General features: G+C 42.3%; 1 protein-coding gene across 3 annotated transcripts in view; it reads left to right on the forward strand.

Moving 5' to 3' along the window:
- The window catches only part of TRIM67 (tripartite motif containing 67), a 49697-nt gene that overhangs the window by 11561 nt on the left and 17004 nt on the right, over positions 1–21132 (forward strand). For 2 of the 3 annotated variants that reach the window (XM_034765152.1, XM_034765151.1), the window contains exons 3-7: positions 2940–3062; positions 4434–4544; positions 7162–7321; positions 15651–15796; positions 19483–19621. In XM_034765152.1, the coding sequence (XP_034621043.1) occupies positions 2940–3062; positions 4434–4544; positions 7162–7321; positions 15651–15796; positions 19483–19621 (679 nt within the window). The remainder of the gene's footprint in view (positions 1–2939; positions 3063–4433; positions 4545–7161; positions 7322–15650; positions 15797–19482; positions 19622–21132) is intronic. The other variant, XM_034765153.1, reaches the window with a different exon arrangement.

Genomic DNA, 21132 nt, shown 5'->3' on the forward strand with positions numbered 1-21132 from the left:
CCCCCCCCCCGGGACCTCTGCCCCATCGAACCACCCCTTCTGTCTGTCCCCTGACTGCCCCGGGAACCCCTGCCCGACTGCCCCCCACTGGCCCATTCAGCCCCTCCTCTCATTCTTGACTGCCCCCCCCGGGGATCCCCCATCCAACCATCCCTTCTCCCTGTCCCCTGACTGCCTCCGGAACCCTTGCCCCTGACTGCCCCCCGCCACCCTATCCAACCCCTCCTATCATCCCTGACTGCCCCCCCGGGACCCCTGCCCCCATTCAACCCCCTTGTTCCCCGCTGTCTGACTGCCCCGACCCCTATCCCCGCCCCTGCCCACCCCCCCCAAACTCCCCTGCCCTCTATCCAACCCCCTGCTCCCTTCCCCCTTACCGCGCTGCCTGGAGCACTGGTGGCTGGCAGCGCTATAGCCGCACTGTCCGGCTGGAGCCAGTCATGCCATTGCCACTGCGCAGCACAGCACTGGGTCAGGCCAGGTTCTGCAGCTGCACTGCCACAGAAGCTTGCTGCCCCACCACCTAGAGCATTGCGCCAGCGGCGGAGTGAGCTGAGGCTGCAGGAGAGGGGGAACAGCAGGGGAGGGGCCAGAGGCTAGCCTACTAGGCCAGGAGCTCAGGGGCCGGATGTGGCCGGCGGGCTGTAGTTTGCCCACCTCTTGCTTAGGGTGTGAGGATGAGGGTAATAAAATTTAATCTAAAAACGGAGGTAGATTGAAATAAATAGAGGGGAAGAGAAAAGCCAAAACAAAGGGAAAAAGGTGGGCATAAGTAACATGTGTGCATGTGTAAGGGATAGCTATGCAGAGCCTGATTCTCCTCTCACTTACACTATTTTTACTGTAAGGTAACTCCAATAACTTCAGTAGAGATATTCCTGATTTGCGGCAATGTAAATGAGAGCAGAGGCTTGATGCTGCTCTAACATTCGTGTAAATCAGGAGAAACTGTCAAAGTCAATGGATTTACACTGGTGCAAAAGGGGTATAAGAAAGAAGACAATTGGGCTCATTGACTATAGAGCTCAATTTAATTTTCCTTTCCCATCTAGATGTCCCTTCTGTCACTTGAATCAAGTCAACAGGGAAGATCAAGAATAGAGGGATTTGGCACCAATGCTTATTGCTATCCCAAAGTAGGGATACTTTGTAGAAGAGACGGCACTTGCATCTTAAGACAAGATGCCTATTTAAACCTAATTTAGCTTGGCAATGGCTCCAGAATAATGAACTAAAATTGGCAAACCATCTTTTTCTAAAACTGATTTTTTTCCAGAGATAAAAAGACATACATGTAGCCCCTAACATAAACAAAGCAGTGTGTATAACCCATACATACTGGGGCAGCAAATTGTGCACATTCATAGATTTATATTTAAAGCCTAAAATCAGTCAGGAATTCATCCTGGAAAAGTAACACTTGTGGTTTTAATAACTGATTTCAAAGAGAACCTTGTCAGAGAAATGGATAGGTTAACGGTTTAAAAATACTGTAAATCCTTTGGTAACTTTATCTCTCTATCATCACTGGGCCTAATTTTCCACTGCTTTTCACTTTGGAGTCATTTACTCTAATGCGAAGTGCATGTAAAACTCTCCCCATCAGACTGGTAGTATTTCACACCCACTTTGCACAGGTGTAAATGCCCACATGAGGTGAACCAGTGTTTATATCTGTTGACAGATGAGTTCTTCCCTGAGACTCTCTATTGATTCAGTGGGATTTAAGCTTAAAGTTAAGCACATGCTGAAGTGCTTTGCTGAATTGGGGTTCTAAGCAGAAGACAATGGAGAACTTTGCCAGCTATACTTGTCCTGGGAAAACTGACTACCACAGTAGCCTGTTAGAAGTGGATATCAGTGACTATATCAAATGTAGAGAATTGTCCTCCAACCTTTAGGAAGGCAATAGGACAAATCTAATTTTGGCCAAGTGGACAAATCAGATTAGTAAAATATAATTCAAGGGGGAAACAGAGTGAGACATTGATTTAAATAGGATCTAAGCACGTGCTTAAAGTTAAGCACACTAAAGCTTAAGTGCTGAACTGGGATTTGGAGAGAAGCTGGTTAGACAGCCCAATGTCTCCTGGAAACAGGAGCATGAAGGCTTCCTTCCCCTCCTCAAGAGTAGCTGCTTAGCTTGTATGATGACTTCCATTTAAACCAGTCTTATGTTGTGAATTCCATGGGAGTGAAATTCACCTGTGTGCAGAGGACCAGCCCAAAGCCTAGTGCTATTTAAATCCCACTTAAGCTCTGATTAAAGTGCTGCATAGGCCTTCTGCTGGTCCTCTGTACAGAAGTGAATTCTACTGCTATGTGACTAAAACCTACAGTGTATTATTTTTAAAAGGTTAACCAAATTCATGTTTCCAGGGAAGATGTAACCATGTGCTAACTACAAGAAGCTCAAAACAAAAAGTGCTCAGGTTAAAATTGTTCCTTTCATTGTTCATATTGCCCTCCACCTTCATCTTGAGGCAATATACCACAGTCTCAAGAATTATATTTATTCTTGGTTTATTCCCCTTGGGATCAGTCTGTGGACTCCATTCTGCTCAAGTTACTATGGTGCAATCCCCCTGATTTCAGAGGAGTTTCAGTGAGGTAACTGAGAGCAGAATTTGGAACAATATTTTAAGACTACATAGAGACTCCCACGCATTCATTTGTCTGGAAAATGCTAGTATTTTAAGGGGTTACAATAAATCAATTTTGTAGCATGATCATCTTGACAGTGTCCCTTAAGGCATTTTATAGTCAGCAGTTGTTAACAGTGCAATATGTAATGGAATCACAAAGGAAACATGACATGCCAAACTCTTGAAAGGAAACATTTTCTAAATGTAAAATGTGTATATTGGTTTGGGTAAATAACAGCTTTTACTGTAAAAAGTTCATTTGCATAGATGAATATGATTGTCACTTTCTTCTAGGAAAACGGGTTGGATTATGAAGCTTGTCTGGTTGCTCAGTGTGATGCCCTGGTTGATGCATTAACTCGTCAAAAGGCAAAACTGCTCACAAAAGTTACCAAAGAGCGTGAGCACAAATTAAAGGTGAGCACAACTATTATGAGTTACAAGCATTCCAGAGAGTGTGGCTACAAATATTTCTATTGAAGTGTCTCTTTAGCCTAGAGTTAATGCACATTAGGCTAAGTCCTGAAGCCCTTATTCAGTTAAAATTCCCATTGACCAGATCTTGAAGTCCTTATTCAGGCCCCAGTTTAACAAGATACATAAGCATGACTTCAATGGAATTATTCATGTGTTTAAAGTTAGGCATGTGCTTAAGTAACTTGCTGAATTGGTGCTTCAAACTTTAGCCAATACTCTTATTGAAGTTTATGGGTCAAATCCTGACAGGTGCTAAGTAATCGCAACTGATCCCACTGAAATCAACGGGCAGTTCAAGCACTCATTACCTCTCTGGTTTTGACCAAGTGGAAGCAATCTTGTTCGGGAAAGGACTGAATAAAAATTTCAGGATTTAGTCCATTTTTTTAAACCTTCAGAATCTCAAGTGTCTGTGAGAGACATCCTGAGATCCTCTTTAACTCTCTTCTCAAGAGAAATAAGAGAAAAGGGAAGGAAAGAGAAAATGTAACTGGCTGATTGGAGTGGTGGTTAGTAGGGTTCTTTGTGGTGAAATTTCATGCAGCTCATAGCTCTGTATTTGAAGATATTACAAGTTCTGGGTGCATTACAAATATTTTAGATTTTTTTCTATTGTCTGATTAACACAATGTAGAGGGAATGGACAGACTGCTTCAGCTCGGTGTTCCGGGAACCCCACTCTCACAACTTCCTAAATTTATGGTGTCCCACTAAAAGGCCTGATTCTCCTCTCACTTACACCATTTTTGCCTTGAATAACTCCATAGACTGCAGTGGACTTACTCCTGATGAGAGCAGAAACAAGTCCAAAATTGCAGAAAAATGAGATGTGCCTTTCTTATTCTTTTCCTCTGGATGAACAAGGGTCTACTGTAAATTGTGAAGGGAATGATAGAATATAGATGGACCAGTAGTCCTCATAGTTATCCTGTTTAATATATTGGGTTTAAATTATTTTGTTATTAAAAACTCAAATTTTAATGGAAGTGTGATTGCATATGCAGTGAACAAATTCTACACCCATTAGATCCTAACTGCTTCAGCCATGAGCAGACCTGGGTATTCAACGCTTAATCTGCTCTGATAATTGAGATTCCCTGTACATGACATTTTGCCAAACTAATTATCAGTATTTACAATACAGAGCAAAGAAGTGTAGCTGATGCAGATGGGGTAATACCCATATGACAGCTAAAACAAACATAGCTTTAACACTCTCTTCCATTCACTGCTGCTGCTTCTGAAATAATTTACTTGATTCAGTGAAGGCTGAGACGCTTATCATAAATGTACTGAGGTTTTCATTTGCAGGTTGTTTGGGACCAAATAAATCACTGTACTCTGAAGCTACGTCAGTCAACAGGGCTTATGGAATACTGTCTGGAAGTAATCAAAGAAAATGATCCCTCTGGTTTTTTACAGGTATTTTCTTTTTTACTCTTGTGAAGAAACAAAAAGATTATACTGGAATGTAAAACTTGCTATGGTGGAGTGTTTAGCTTAATGGTTTGAAAATGGGCTATGGAGTCTGTCAGCTGCAGGTTCACATTCTGTCCTTGTCAATATAATACCTAGAAATTATTACAATTTGGTGGCTAATATGAAATGATTTTGGTGGCATCTATGCATTTCCCAATAGATAAGGGTCTGCATCATCCAAAAAAACTCCAACATAATTGGTACTCTTGTTGGTAGTTTAAGCAGAGGCCAAGATTTGAATGGACATGGAAGATCAATTTTCTCCTTTGTCCAGCCTGCTCTCTTTGCAGTGGAATGGGGACCACCAGGGAACTGGTTATGGCTTCCTGATTTTTGCACCAACCCAGTCCTAGTGTCAGTTAATTAGAGCAGCCCAGAGACCTTACCCCATTGATACGACCAAGCCTCCAGCTTGCTCCTGATATGTCCCCTTCCTGGCACCATATCTCTCAACTGTCAAACCTGCCAAGTGTGTGAGTGCAAAATGAGTGCCAATTTTGACGCAGATATGGAACACCTATCTTGTTGCATGTCAAACCTAATTTATATATGATGATGTTTTCTAGATTATGAGACTTCATTTAAAGCAGCATTTCTCAAACTGGGGTCCGCGAAGGTACTCCAGGGGGTCCACCAGCCCTGCTGTTCAACTCCTCCCCCTCCCTCCCAGTGCCTCCTGCACGCAGGGGAACAGCTGTTCAGCGGCATGCAGGAGGTGCTGGGAGGGAGGGGGAAGAGCAGGGACGGGGCATGCTTGAGGGAGGGGGCGGAAAGAAGTGGAGAAGAGGAGGAGCAGGAGTGGAGTGGGGCTGGGAAGAGGGTGGGTCCTTGGGGGAAGGGGTGGAGTGGGGGCAGGGCCTGGAGTTGAGCAGAGGATTTGGGGGGGAGGGGTCTGTGAAAACTTTTAAATCAAAATGGGGGTCCTCGGGTTGCTAAAGTTTAAGAACAGCTGGTTTAAAGGATTATTTTCTCACTATGTGAATTAATTAAACCACTTTTAAAAATGAAAACTGTGAAATCAAATTCTTGTCACATGCAACCATAAAGTCCCCTAATCTGAGGCATCATCAGGATAGAACCCTGGAGTTCTAGATACCTGGCCACAGACCTTTACCACTTGAACTACAGATGTAATTACTGTTCTCTCTGTGGACCAGCCTCTAAAGGTGGCCTTGACAGTGGATTACACAGCTCTTCATTAGATAGCAGTTAATATTAGAGATGAGGATGCTTGGTTCTATCCCTGACTCTGGGAAAGAAACATGATGTAATGTTTGGAGACAGGAAAACCAAAGCACATATTTGGTGCATTCTGCTTGAAAGGTAATATGATTGAGTGGCTAGTATTTTTATCTCCGATATCAGAAACCTCAGTTTTATTCTTTCTTCTGCTCCCAGATAACCCATGTAGGGGTATAAAGGATGGGGGTTACAGGTACCCCCACATGGGCAATTAGTCCATAGCACAGTCTGACCCCAAATTAACACATGGAAAAGTCTAAATAGTTTCTTTGATCCAAACTACCATTCACCATGGTATTTTAATAGCGCTAAATCTGAAATCCTTCCTCAGTCTTCACTGAAGCTATGTGCCAAACTCTGAGAGGTTCTGAACATCTGCAGTTTCCTTGTCTCAGGATTTGGCCTATTGGAGTTTTGCCTCCGCAAGAACTAAATAATAGCTGAATAAGGATTTTGGGGATGATCCTGGGTCAATTACAAAAGAAAACATGGTGACCAGCAGGTGTCTTCTTCCTCCCTTTGCCAAGTGTAAAGAGTTACTATCTGATCATTTAGGCTCAGCTATTATAATGAAATCCCCATACTGACATGCTTTCTTCTGACTTTCTCTGGTTTGCCATTCAATATGGATTTATTAAGTTGTTTCTGAAAATTATACGATTTTTTCATGGTTACCATTACAAACCCAACAGAAGGGGGTCAATACTTATCTTGGCAGTATTCATCAAGCACTAATAGCTTGTGGTTGAACTAGAGCAGAGCTTTAAGAGTGGCATCCAATCTTAATTTAATGGAGAATCAACCTCATCCTTTGGAGAGCTGTTCCAATGGTTAATTCCCCTCACTGTTAAAAATGGGCACCTTATTTCCAGTTTGAATTGAAACTAGCTTCAATTTCTGTCTGCTAGACTTTGCTAAATTAAAAAGCTTTCTAGTGTCAGAAATCTTCTCCCTTCAATTCACGGAGATGAAACGAGACATCAAGACAGCTGCTGTGTAGATCAGAGAGGAAACAACGCTTTCTGTATGGCTCTCAGGCAGTTAAGATACATCCTCAGCCCTGTTCCAAAAAGCTTCTTTTCAAAGAAAACTAACTTTTCCAACTCTCACAGGGGATTTGCTTTGAAAAGACAACACGGGAAGATGCAACACACATGGAACTCACAGCAAAATTACCATGTGCCCTGCTTCAATTAGGCCATGAGGCTCACAGTCACCTTGTATGATATAGCATAGTCATTCAGGTCTGTCACTTCTAACTTATTCTGGTCTATTTGTGCATTTGCAGTTTCACTAAAAGCCTAATGTTCTTTTTAAGATTTCAGATGCTTTAATCAAACGTGTTCAGGTGTCTCAGGAACAGTGGGTCAAAGGAGCCTTGGAACCAAAAGTATCAGCTGAATTTGACCTGACTCTGGATAGTGAACCTTTACTACAGTCAATTCACCAGCTGGATTTTATTCAGATGAAATGTAGGGGTGAGCTTTTGTGATTTTATTTTTATTTTATTTTTCATGTCTGCTTTGAAACAGTGCTGTAGAGGGGGAGGTGAAGGAAGGTGGGGAGAAAGAGAAACTAGTTGCAATGTATGGATAGTTATTTTTGTCTTCTCTTAATCAAACATGAATTTACCAAGGAGTGCTTTAACCTCACCTCAAGTGACCCAGACAAGTTCAGACAGTGAAATTAGGTGAAGTTAAAGATTTGAAAAGATAAAAGTTTCAGACAAAGACCATCTGTCTGTTTTGAAGGTGGTGAAGACATTGGTGTCTTGACAATATGAACTTGAAAACAACTTAGCTCCTTTGTGTAGCATTAACAAGTTCAATACAGTTAATTAAAAATGAGTTGCCGATAGTGCTGGGTGGAAAACCACAATTGCCTTTTATGGACAATGTTGAGGTTTCAAAATTTTATTGTGAAAACATGGGCAAGAGGCCAGCCCTGAAGAGCCAATAGGCTGGGATGTGGGAGACTCAGGTTCAAGTCCCTGCTCTGTCTGAGTCACAACTGGGTCAGTGCCCTACCCACTGGGCTATATAGTCAGTATCACTCTGGAGCAATTGATATTGAATGATTTATACAAGGTGGAACAGTTTCAACAGGAGAGAAAGCACAAGACTGACTATATAGCCCAGTGATTAGGACATTGACTTGAATCCCAGTCTTCCATATCCTAGATGAGTGCCCTAACCACCATGCTATTGGCTACTCTGAGTGAACTTGCTTGTGCTCTCTCTCTTTCTCCCACCTTCAAACTTTTGTCAAAACTGATCCATTTCCACAAAACGTTTTAGGTTTTGACAAAACAACTTTTTTTTTTTTTTTGACAGAAAACAGTTTCATTGAAAAATTTTCAACCAACTCTAATTACCAGCGTGTCAGCAAGAGTATCATCAGTGGCAAATGAGTCACTTCTTACTCTCAGGGCTTGTCTACACTACCGTTTAAGTTGATGTAAGTTACGTTGCTCAAGGGTGTGAAAAAAACACTACCCTGAGTAATGCAACTTAACTCAACTTACAGCGGTGTCATAGCTTCTGCCTCTTGTTGAGGTGGCGTAATTAGGTGGTGTCAATGAGAGAGCGCTCTCCCATCAGCATAATGTGTCTTCATCAGACATGCTACCGGCACCGATTTAGTGTAGTAATGAAGACAAGCCATCAGTAAGGCAGAACCACTATGATAGTTCTACTCAGTTGCCAGAGCCCAAGATAAAGCTTTTGGAGGTATGGGCAAGAAATTACCATGGAAGGTCATTGGCTATGGAATTCCTTAACACCAAAGATCAGGATAAGCCCAAGCCTGACTGTCTATAGGACAAATTGCAAAACCCATCATTTGTACAAGGCCTCCCTCAATAACAATGACAGAAGAGCAGCCTGGTGATGTTTCCTGTGGGCAGGGAAGGGAGAACAAAAGGAAGGGTGGGGGGGAAAGTTAAGCTAAAAATGGCTGAAAGTAGGAGCTGGTAGGGAATAGGTGCCATTTGCAAAAAACAGTGTAATGCAATTTTAAATGTTGTGCTTGGAACTTAGATACCAGGGAGACAGGCACATCCAAACTGGATGTATATGGACAGATAGACATTCTGTAGGGGCCTGATCTAAAGCCCATTGAGATCAATGGGAGTTTTTCCTTTGACTTCAATAGGCTTTGAATCCAGACCTAAGGATACATGTGGAAGACACGGAAGAGTCTACCAGAAAGTATTGGATGGGTTGAAAATAATTTTGTTTTTCTCTGATTCCACAAGAGCAGTCCATACACATGAGGATTCATGTTCATCTAGTAATTTATCTGTTCTCTGTAGGCTTAGTTCTGAACTGAAACATGCGCAAGCTAATGCGAACAGAGTGGCTAATTTGACAGATAAATCCTTGGAGAAACAATGGAAATCGTTGAATTCAGATAAATAGTTAAAGGCCAAAATAAGCTCTTTGAGAGGGGATTGCATCTCAGCATAAATGGGTTATATTAATGAAGCCACTCTAAAAACATCAGTAAATTGCCCCTTTTAAAATTTAACAGCAAGAAAAATAGAAGCGAGAGCACAAGGCATGAGATTTAAAATGTAAGTGAGAAAGCCTCTCTGAGTGTCATCTGCAGAGGTGTCAGTTGTCAACTTAGACTGGTGTTTTAATCAATGTAAATTTAATAGTGGTTTAATAGTCTCCCCTGAACAACTAATAATGAATTTAACTAAGCCACTCATGCATTCCAAATAGCTAAGCAACCCACAGAGTACCTGAGATGGGAACACCTTAGATTATTGGCTTCCAGACATTCATCATTTTTTTAATTTACAACCTGCAGAAAATCACTCTCTCTTCCCTCCCGCCCTAGGCCATGTCACCTCCACTCACGTGTGCATTTGGAGGGTAGAACCAAGGTTGTGCCCATTCTCTGCCCACCTGCATTGGTGGGGAATAGTGGACATGTAGCACCTGCTTTCTCCTTGGGACCTGTACCCAAGGACCAGCTAGCCCTTTCAGGGGCATAGGGAAGGCTCTTACTTCCCCTTATGCTGTGTGATCAAGTAGTACAAGCCATATTCTAATTCTAAATAAATGTACAATCACAGGAAGATAGGAATTGTTTGACATATAGAGAGACATATATAAATAAATACCATTTTTGGCTGTGTGCTTATTTCTATTTAACCTTATAGGGTATGTTTATACTGCAATCACGGGGTGTGACTCAGCTCAAGTAGACATACCCAAGCTAGCTATAATCTAGCTACCTCGGGTTCTGAGCAGTGAATCTGTGCAGCGTACTCCTCAACATGGGCTGAAGAAGCCCACACTGCACCCTGGATAAGGACTGACAGTGGTAGCCAGCACTGAAATGCACCCTGCTGCAGGCTCTCCAGGTCCCAAGCTAGCTAGATTAAAGCTAGTTCAAGTATGTGCACTTGAGCTGCAGCCACACCCTGTGATTGACGTATAGACATGTTGGTATTTACTGGGCTTTATTTTTGTGATCTCAACCCTTTTCTTCCCCAGTTCATTTCCATTCCATACCAGATGGAAAGGTACCTTTGTATTCCTGACATTTGTCCGTGTCCAGCCTGCCCCAGTATGTGTTGTCTTGTCCCAAAAAACTTTTCTGTGTCAGCAAGCTGGTGGTAACGTGGACGCTCATTCCTTCTGTAAAGTCTCTCCCTTTCCCACTGATTCCTTAGTGCCTAAAACATTTAAAACCAACTTTACACTATCATCTCATTCACATATTGAGAATCTGAAGAGCCCCCTATCCAGATGGCCCTGCATGTAGAAATGGAAGTAATTATTTCAAAATAGGTGGCCATGTTTCAGTAGCCAAAAACCAGAGTGGTAAGAAACAGAGCTTTATAAATAACTGGGAAACCAGCATAACATGTTGAGGCTTTGCTATTTATCCATAAGCTAAATACAGAGCAACCCTAGGCTTGCATTCCTGAACCGGTAGTCTCACAAAAATATATGCCCCTCCTGAAACCAGCTCCTCTTTTTCCAGTCCCATTCACCACATTGCCTCAGATAGCAATCAATCTTTGCCAACTGTTTTGGTGTCATATGGAAATTCTACCAACTCTCTATGTTGTTTGGTCTGCCAACAGCAGATTCAGAATGCGCTTTAATGACTTTCAGAGCTAAACCACAATGGGAGATTGGGTACAGTCCCAAGGGAAAAAGTTCCAGACTGACCCTTTTAACTGCAAGTTGTTTTTTCCTATATGTTTATTTTCACCCTGGTATCTGAAGATTGGAAACTGGAGGAAGTTGTCCATGTTTAAATAGGGAAGCTGAGAGGTGGGACGGGAGGAAGGGGAGAACTGCGAGGGGTAACTTCACCCAAGAGGAATGGAATATTGTCATCAGCACTTGTTGATGTCTGAATTTCTGAAATCTTTTTTCAAACCTCTGGCCTCACCTCATTCAACATCACTGAGCTTGCACAGGTCAGTGGGAGGTGAATGCCTGCTCATAAACAAACACTGATTCACTGCGTTAGACAAAGCATAATGAAAATGAAATCAGATTGTATTAAATTAGCCCTGGTGGTGACTTGTGCATATATCTTACTGGTGGTCTAAGGATAAGCCTCAGATCCAAAACTAATCTCGGTAAATAATGATCAGGCAGAGTTTCTTTAACATTGAGAAATGGAATCAGTTGCAGATTTACTGCACAGAAAGCACAAGTGTGGTACTGTAACGATGAGTGACAGGAGTGACGCTTTGCTAGCCTGTTAGCAATACCTCAACACTCCAGGAGATATGTTGATCCACTGAAAGACATGCACAGTTTCTAATATTTGGTGGCATTTTGATTTAGCCCACATTTCTTTCCTTCAGCTCTGTCCTCTTCCCTCCATTATATTTTCTGATTGCCATGGACTGAAATCCCTACCCTTCTCCATGACTAGCTGTGTCTGTACATCACATCCTCTCTGTTTTCACTAAAGACATGGACAGAGATCTAATCCAGGTTTGATTTGTTCTTAAATGCTGGAATAGTGATGGGATTAGTGTTTTTTTGTTTGTTCGTTTGTTGCAAAAGGAAGAATGGATACAAATGCTTAAAATCACTTTTGGCATGTGGCGGCCCATCTTTTCCCCATTCCCTTTCATCCACTCCACCTGCTTCTTGCCAGGTGGCGTGATCCAGAGATAACCCTCATACTCACACTGCCTCTGCTGTAGCTCCTGTCCAATATCTAACCCTGGTTTAGAAAGACTCACACCCACTGCGGTCTTCTCTGCCAGCCTGACACAGCTTTAAAAACCAACCACCTCTTTCCACCCTGATGGCTCCAAATATCAACCTGTCTGGTTCTCCTCCCCCAGGAGTATACCTCCCTCCTGTCATCCCTACCCAGCCCTCATGATCATCCCACTCACATCTTCCTATGGGGACTCCCTCCTTTCCCCCCACCCCCCAACTTGACAAGTCTCTCACAACTCAGACTCATCACAAAGAAATAATTTGGTATTTGGAAAATCCAAAAGAGTGGCTTCATCCCTAGTTTTATCTCTGTTTATTTAATTTAGGGGGACCTAAAGTTTACAGAATCTCTCATTGTACTGTTGTCTTGCTGAATATAATCCCTCTACTGACTAGTCTAGGGGAAAAGTCATTGTACAGCTCGCTGGTCAGGTTGACAAACAGCAGAATAGAATCTTTGAACATCCAGCTCTGTCCCTACAGAGGGAGGGGCTATGGGATGAGTTGAATTGTGTGTGCTAAGCTTCTAACATGCCATGAGACATCAGTGACACAGTGTTGATCTAGTACCCAAAGGATGTCCTGCCTGCATCATTTAGAGCATTTAGAGATGGAAAAAACGTGTTTGGTTATCTGCTCCATCTCCTTGCCAAGGCAGCATTTTTTTTTAGTGCTTTCTACAGTATTAAATGGCACAAGCGATGGGACAGGTCTGTAATTTAACAGCTAAGTGTTCTCCTCTCTCCCCACCCCACCCCCCGATACTTAGCCTGCATTTACCTTTTTTAAAGTGTGTGTTATTGCTCTTAGGTACAGCCCAATGTACTGCCCTAAATAATTCGCCTCCCTTTCATGTATTTGTAGACAGAGAGGCACAATTCCTTCCCCTTCCCCCTTTGCTCCAGGAGACTGGCAATCTGCTACTGGCTCTTATCCATAGGACATTGCTCCCTCCACCCAGGCCAGCTCGGGTTGGGAGTGGAGCCAAAGCTCTGCCCATTCCTACTTACTACTCACCTACCTACATGGGGTGGGAGGAGGAGATTAGCAGCAGGCATGCAGCAACTGCTTACTCCTATATGCTTGGACCCAAAATCCAGGGAGACCGTGCAGGGGCCTAGTTAGGGGTAGAGAGGTAAGTTGTGGGTCTTACTCCCCTTTGCTGCACTGTGTGGCCATGCAGTGCTCCAGAATAGTATGGCCCTAAGTTTCACAACGTCCATGTGTGGTAGGTTGGAGGTGCACAAGGATCACTTCACAAATTCTGAAGTGCATCCACTTCTGGGATATAACACAGCAGATCCCCAAGTCTTTGCCTCAAAAGATATGAGTTATATACATTGAAGTCTAGGTGTCCTGGGCCAAAAGGGTCGGGGGGAGGGAGGAGTGAGAATTGTGTCTCACCTATTTAACAGTACATAGCAAAACTAGATGGCATTACTACTTGTTTAAGGCTTCAAGGTGACCTTCAAAGGATTTTTTTTTTAATTGGGCTTGTGGCTTTTTTCACTTCTTTATGGTGGATAAAACTTGAAAACTTTCTTTTAAAGTTTTGGGATTTTTTTTGCTTAGATTTAAACCTTAGAAATATCAGGAATCTGATCTTCCCCTTGTTTTGTGAAGGGGCTCTGGGGGGGCGGGTGTCTCACTGGATGTGTATTGTGAACATCGCATTTTAACTAAAGTGGCAGGAGTGTGACTCTTTAACAAAGACATCTTTTCTCCAACTCGTTCATTACTCACTGACATTACATCTGTGTTAACAAGAAAAAACAAAAAAAACCCTGAAGTTTTAAACAGTCCAACTAAAACTCCCTTCACCTCCTAATTACAAAGCATTGAATTTCTTGACTGTTGTGATATCACAATTTCACTAGTACTCCAATTACCATATCATCTTCCAGGGAAGACAAGACCCAAGCTCTAATGTAAAAAAAACAAGCAGATTTTTATTTATTATATACTTTCAAGTCTTCTTTAAATATCATAAAGAGGCAAAAAATGTAACAACTTGGGGGAGGGGTCACCTTTAATAGTTTGTTTTAAAAGCTGTCAGCCACACTCATTCTTCTGGGCTCTGTAGTACCAGCTCCAGGTCACAACACCCAGAGTATGGAGCTGGACCCAGACCCACGGGACTGGAGCTGCCACTGTGATATGAGTGAGGGGCAGGCTTGCTCTTCAGCCCCCACACCTCCCTGGGCCTCTCCTCCTCCCCAGGCCAGGATTAGGGTAGTGATGCTAGGGTGGAGAGTGCTACTGCTAGCCGTTACTACTTCCTCAGCAGTTCAGTATAGTGCACCCAGGAGGCTACATCCACCCCTTGCTGAAAGTGCTCAGCATCTTGCAGGAAGCACCCAGCACTTTGCAGAACTGAGCCCTAATAGTAAAATTCAGCCCCATGCAGAAGGCCAGTCCAAGGCCTCCACGCCACTATACCCCAATAAAGCCCTGGGATTTAAGTGGTGCATAAGCCTTGCATTAGTCTTCTGTACAAGTGTGAAATTCACCCTAAATTAGGATTCTTGCTGACTAATTCCAGTGAAAGGAGAATGGAAAGATGCTGTGACGCTAGACAAGAGAGGTAAATTGAGTTTAGTGGCATAGACAGATAACATACATGATCCCTCCTCACGGAAACATGGCTGAATGTTCCACTTTGCTTATTTTTATTTTTGAACTATCAGCCCAGTCAATGGTACAGTAACATTTTCCTGGCCCAGTCAGTACCGACAATACCCTTATCCACAATGTCACTTTCACTTTTATAGTTTCCAAATGGATGAAGCCAACATCAGACTCCTGTAATGTAAAAATCACCTTTTTCTACCTGAACACAGTGATTCAGATAAAAGATTCAAATGAAACAATTTTTCTTTAATAGTATCCCTACGTTTCTCCTGAAACTTTTTTTAAACAAAAAATTGGGTTTTTGATGACACAAAACATTTTGTGAAATTTGCTTTCTGTGAGAAATTTCAATTTTTCCTTGAAAAACAAAATAACCCCATACAGAAATATTTCAATTTGGGTAGGCTGCCACAATGCCTCATGGATGTTGAAGTTGGGTTGTTTCATATCTCCAGTCTTTTCTATGGACTGAGCTCCGAGGCCACACTATAAGGCCCATGATGCACGATGGCATGAGACACTCTCCCCCTTCACCCCATGCCCCACTTCCTCTCTTTAAGAGGGGAGACTGTTGTGCATCATGGGTGATGTATTCTGCCAGGGAGTCTGTCCTACTGAGGAGAATGGATGTCTGTGGTGCCTGAACTACAATTTCCATGAGGCACTGTGGCAGCATTTTCTAAATCAAAATTTTATTTTTTGTCCTAAATATTTTGGTATCGGCTGAATTTTTTTCAGTTTTCAGATGCATTTTTTGGTATAGAATTTTTGGTGAAAAATTGAAGTTTTCCATGGGGAAAACATATTTTCTGACCAGCTCTATCCCCAAGTAACTTTGGCTACTTTGCAGAATGGGGGGGATTAAAAAGGAGGTGAGGGAAATGATGGATCATCGTATTGCTGACAACAGAGTCTGATGGGTAAGGACAGAATTACACTAATCTGTACTCAGTTCCCATTACAGTGCCACCAGTCCCGTTACTGCAGCTGGAGAAGTGTTGTACCCGAAACAACAGTGTGACACTGGCCTGGAGGATGCCACCCTTTACCCACAATCCAGTGGAAGGGTATATCTTGGAACTTGATGATGGAGATGGCGGCCAATTCCGAGTGAGGACTTCATTCAGCATTTATTTGGGTTCTCTCTGTGTTATTGTTAATCTTCCATAAGGACATGGATGTAGGAGGGCAGATTCTCTAATTCATTCCTGCTTCTGCAGTGCAATGAGGCCAAAAAGCTGCTGGATCGTCCCAGATGAGGATTCTCCTTGCATGGAGGTGTCTCTAACTAGCGTAGTCAGTTTCTGTGCTGCCCTCCTGCGGACTCTGGGACAGAGGGCTTGTGAGGGTGAAAGGTGGAATTTCAGGGCACTACTGCGGTACTCAGCTGGCTGATAGCCCCTTGCAGGATATAATAAACTGGAGTGGAATAGAGAAGCCCCAAGGTTGCTCTAATGTGCTGGGGTTGAACCCATTGTATAAATGGCCCAGGAATTGGAGAGGTTCCTTTGCAGATTTCACTGTCCACTGCACCAGCAAACAATGACCCAGGTCAAGAAATGCAATCATTCTATTATTCACGGTTTTCTGAGTAAATTTGGCTTTTATCTGAGGTTCTCAAAATCCTTTCTAAGGTCACGGAAGAGGGTGAGTGGCTGAAGCTCAACTCGGACAAGACTGAAGTGGTGATGGTGGGCTGGGGGAAGCAGCAGTAAATGGCAGAGGTTATATGAGTCCCTTTGAAAGAGTATGTCTGCCATTAGTTACTAATTTTTGCAATGTAGAGGTGATCTACAACCCCTGCTTCTGCTTGACAGTCCTATTATAGAAGTGACCCAACCAGCTTTTTATCATCTGCATCTGGCTTGGAGGCTGCAGTGTTTCCTCTCAGATGTGGACCTTGCCACCGTTATCTAGTCTTTTGTTATCTCAAGATTAGACAATTGCAATGTGCTCTATCTGGGGCTGCACCATAAAACCATTCAGCGACTTGAAGCTGGTGCAGAACACAGCAAATCGCTTACTGAGCAAGTCATCATGCTGGGAACGCATGACACCAGTGCTCTGGGATCTGCACTGACTGGCCATTGGTCTCTGGGTGGAGTTTAGGTGATGGTTCTGACCTGAGACTGGCCTACCTGAGGGATCTTCTCTTTCCCTGTGACATAGTGTCACAGTTGTGGTTAGCAAGGGTGCCTGAGTAGAATTCCCCTCATTATAAAATAGAGAGAGTGGCTGGCAGGGTGGTTCTCTGTGTGGGCTACAGGACTCTGGGAACTTGCTCCCCCATCTCCTTGATCTGAAATATCCCAAATCAGGTGGCCTTCTGGGCATGCTGTAAAAGCCATCTGTTTGCTAGGGTTTTGGAGAGGGTTGAGGGCGTGCTTCCCACAACAAAGAAAGGATAGAAGGAAGTTTCTGGAGGTATATGGCTGAGTGCCTGTTGAAATGATTACTTTAAGAACGGCCATACTGGGTCAGACCAAAGGTCCATCTAGCCCAGTATCCTGTCTTCTGACAGTGGCCAATGCCAGGTGCCCCAGAGGGAATGATCAGAACAGGTAATTGTCAAGTGATCCATCCCATCACCCATTCCCAGCTTCTGGCAAACAGAGGCTAGGGACACCATCCCTGCCCATCCTGGCTAATAGCCACTGATGGACCTATCCTCCATGAACTTATCTAGTTCTTTTTTTAACTTATCTAATACTTTAATGATTCTGGGAGTTTATTGTATTATTAATGATGTGTTAGGGCTCCTAGAGTCTTTGTTAGGCATTGTTTAAAATTAGCATTTAAATCTAAATAAATAAAAACAAATTTCATCCCCAGAATAAATAATTTATAAGATGTCAGGTCAGTACAGCCTTTTCTTATAAGCAAGGACACATTCAGATCTATCTTTCTGATAGATTTTGTGAATCCCAAAATTTCAAAGTTGTGGATTTAGAATATGCCAAAAAAGATCCCAATTTTTGAGATGCCGCTAAAAGGATAATTTTGTTTGCACTGCTGTGATATAAATACCATCTGCTTTAACTGTTTTAAAACAAAGTGCCTGCTTCTCAGAAAATGCCATTCCAATAGAAATATGCCTACATTTTGTATGTGATATTTGATATCTAAATCAATAATGCCAACTGGATTTCCCCAAAGACTTTATCAGCATCTGGCCTGTGGATTTAAAAAAAGGCTTTAGTTCATATCACTGCAAAGTGCCATAATCCGAATGAGCACAAACAGTCAGTAAACAATTGTAAAAAACCTACAAGAAAGCAAGAATTGTCCAAAAATCACAATTTAGCTCACACAAAATGTATTTTATAATATGGGGCTAAATGAAAGCACTTCACAATAACGTTTATGTCTCTGATCAAAAGACTGGAGGAGAAGTCAAGGCCTTAGACCCTTTATTGTGTTACTGAAAGCACAAGTAATCCCTTCTCTATTCAGCAATGGACTTAAATGTCTACTTAAGGCTCACTGACTTCAGTGGGACTACTCAGGTTCTTAAGTGCGTTACAGAATTAGGACACAAGTGCTGCGCTGAATCTGGGCCTTAAGCTCTGTGTTAGGGCATTAGCTACTATAAATCTAAGTAGTTCACAGTATCATAGCCATTGGATGTGGAAGAATAGTCATGTATTCCATCGTCCTGCCAATGCAGGATTATTTCTAGAACCCTGTGTTTTTCACAAATGTGAAATAACACAAAATAAAACAAAAAAGATTGTATACAAAGTTATAAAATTAAAAGCACACTCTCCAGTGGTGTCGCCTATCCCACAGGTCTGGGCCTGGATCCCTGCTCTGGGCGTTGCGACCTGGCCCACAGGGTTGCAGCGCTGCTCAAGTTTGGCCCAGCCGCCTCTTCATCATGGTGATGGAGGAGTTGCTGAGTCAAGCTTGAGCAGTGCTGCAACCCCATGGGACAGGTAACAACACCTGGAGTAGGGAGCTGGGCCCATCCCCCCGGGATAAGAGCTACCACTGAGGGGTGAGTGTGGGGCAGGCTCACTCTCCATTACTGCCCCCTAGGGCAGGACCCCACCCCACCCCAGGGCTTCCACTTTTCCTGGGGTAGGATGACATGAACTAATGCAAAATTTCCAAAAAATAAAACAAAAAATTAAAGAATTTCACCTATTGGAGATTGTCTAATGCTTTATCCAGTCTCTAATTAAAAATGTGGCTTCTTCTTCATCCCTATAGACGCTTCCTTTGCCTGACAGATCTCACTTATATTTTGCTTAGATTTTTCTCTTTCGTAATTTCATCCCATTACTCCTGGCCATCCCCTTTGTGCCCCAAATGACGACTCATCCTGCTTGGTGTTTGTACCAGTCAGATCTTTGCAGCCATTTATCACATTCCCTCCACCCCCTTACTTGTTGGATAGCCAAATGATACATACAAAGCTCTTTTTATCTTCAGAAATAAGCCTCTTCAGACCTTGTATTCATGGTTTGGATCTAGGCTCCAAAACTACATTGCTGTATATTAACAATACCCATAGGAGGATTGAGACAGCCCTCTTGAAATAACAAAACTATACATTTTAGACTTCCCTTTTTAATCTTTGTCTCATTCTTGCTGCCTCCACCCTTTTTTCTTGACTTCTCTTCTCCATGTTGAGCCTCACTGGACGTAAGTATCCTTACTATAATAATGTAAATTCTAAATTCACCTAAACATTGAACAATATTTACTTTTAGCTTATGTTTAAAAGTCTGACTGTGAGACCCTCTGTTGGGAAGAAGTTGGTGAGCTTTGTTCCTGTCTTTTTGAATGCTCAGGAAGTGTATGTTGGCAAGGAGACCCTATGCACAATTGATGGCCTTCATTTCAACAGTACCTACAATGCAAGAGTCAAAGCTTTTAATTCATCAGGAGTTGGCCCTTATAGCAAGACAGTTGTTTTACAGACATCTGACGGTGAGTTTGTTTTAGATCATTAAAAAATAAAGAGCTCTGGTTTCTAGCAGCCAGGTATTCACGTTCCATCACAGCCACCACTATACTTGGCATTATGAGTTTTAATGAGGGGGCCCCAGGACTGAACGTGCCTAGAGACTGAGCTTCCCTCTCAGCCCTATATGCTGTGACTCCAGAACAGGACTGATGTACGTTAGTGGGACAGGACGGGGATGCCCATACTCCTGCTGCTCCTTCTGTGGATAAATAGAAGATATCAGATCCCCTTTAGCAGACCTTGGCCTTGGTGAGTGTACATGTGATTTCCATGTGCACACTTTCCAGCAGTAGTATGTGTGTGCAGGTTTGTGGAGTCTACCACTTGCACACACAGTTAGGGTCAGTTGGGTACATGCACAGGATTTAGTGCTGGGAAAGAACTTGTGCAACTGTAGCTGCACGTAGCCGGCGGCTATGTTGTGCCCTCATTGAAAATCAAGCCTGCAGTCTCTGAGGTTCTCCATCTAGCCCTGGCCTTTCCCCTGCCCCAAATACTCAAAAATGATAAAAGAAAAATAAAATCCAGCTCTTTAGACTCTTGGCATGTTTTAGTTATTGGCAACTCTCCAGGTTTCAAATGATACAAGTGCATTTGCCTGTCCAGGCTTTAGGTTTAATTAAAATCGTGTTTGCTCTAGAGCAGAGGTTCCCAAACTTATTTGGCCTACCGCCCCCTTTTCAGAAAAAAAATTACTCAGCGCCCCCCTTTTCAGAAAAAAAATTACTCAGCGCCCCCCTGGAAATCTACCTTCTTTAAGTGAACAAACAGAAAGATGCAGTGACAAATTTGCGTTCTTTTATGTATCTATATTTCTACCTACATCCTACAATATAGTAAAGAAAGATGTGTTATTAGAATATCGCCCACGACATCTGGTATACAGCGGTTTTTGCGTAATACGGCAAAAGACAACCAAACTAAAATACTAATGAAACTAATAAACTGGGTTTTGTTCTTTGCTCAACAATAGATATATGTATTTGATATTAAATTGTCAAATATCAAACTAAATTTATCAAGAAATAATTAATTTAAAAAATAATCAATATGCAATTAAAAATCAGTTAATAGTTTTAATTTAGTTTGCCCTTATTTAAATAATTGTTCCTTATTAACACACGCCTTATTTACCAATTAACACGGATGATTCGATAGATATAAATAAATGTTATAGTTAACAGTTTTTTTACGATTTCATTCCCCTGTTTTCGTTAATATTGTAATAAAAAATATGACAAATATATTGACTATACACTTCAAATAGGACTGTACCGACACAAGCCTGCTACGATTTTATTATTAGTAAGCACTAGAGACACAGAACCGTACGGTAGATATGTACAAAAATGTATAAAAATACTCACGTGTAAATTGCTGTTTTATTGAAACAACAATAATACAATTTGCTTTGTATGTGATCCGTAATCCGTAAAGATCGAAGGTATCGAATATGAATAAAAATTTTTAAATA

This window comes from Trachemys scripta, chromosome 3 (genome assembly GCF_013100865.1).
Source record: "Trachemys scripta elegans isolate TJP31775 chromosome 3, CAS_Tse_1.0, whole genome shotgun sequence".
NCBI classification, from domain to species: domain Eukaryota; kingdom Metazoa; phylum Chordata; order Testudines; family Emydidae; genus Trachemys; species Trachemys scripta.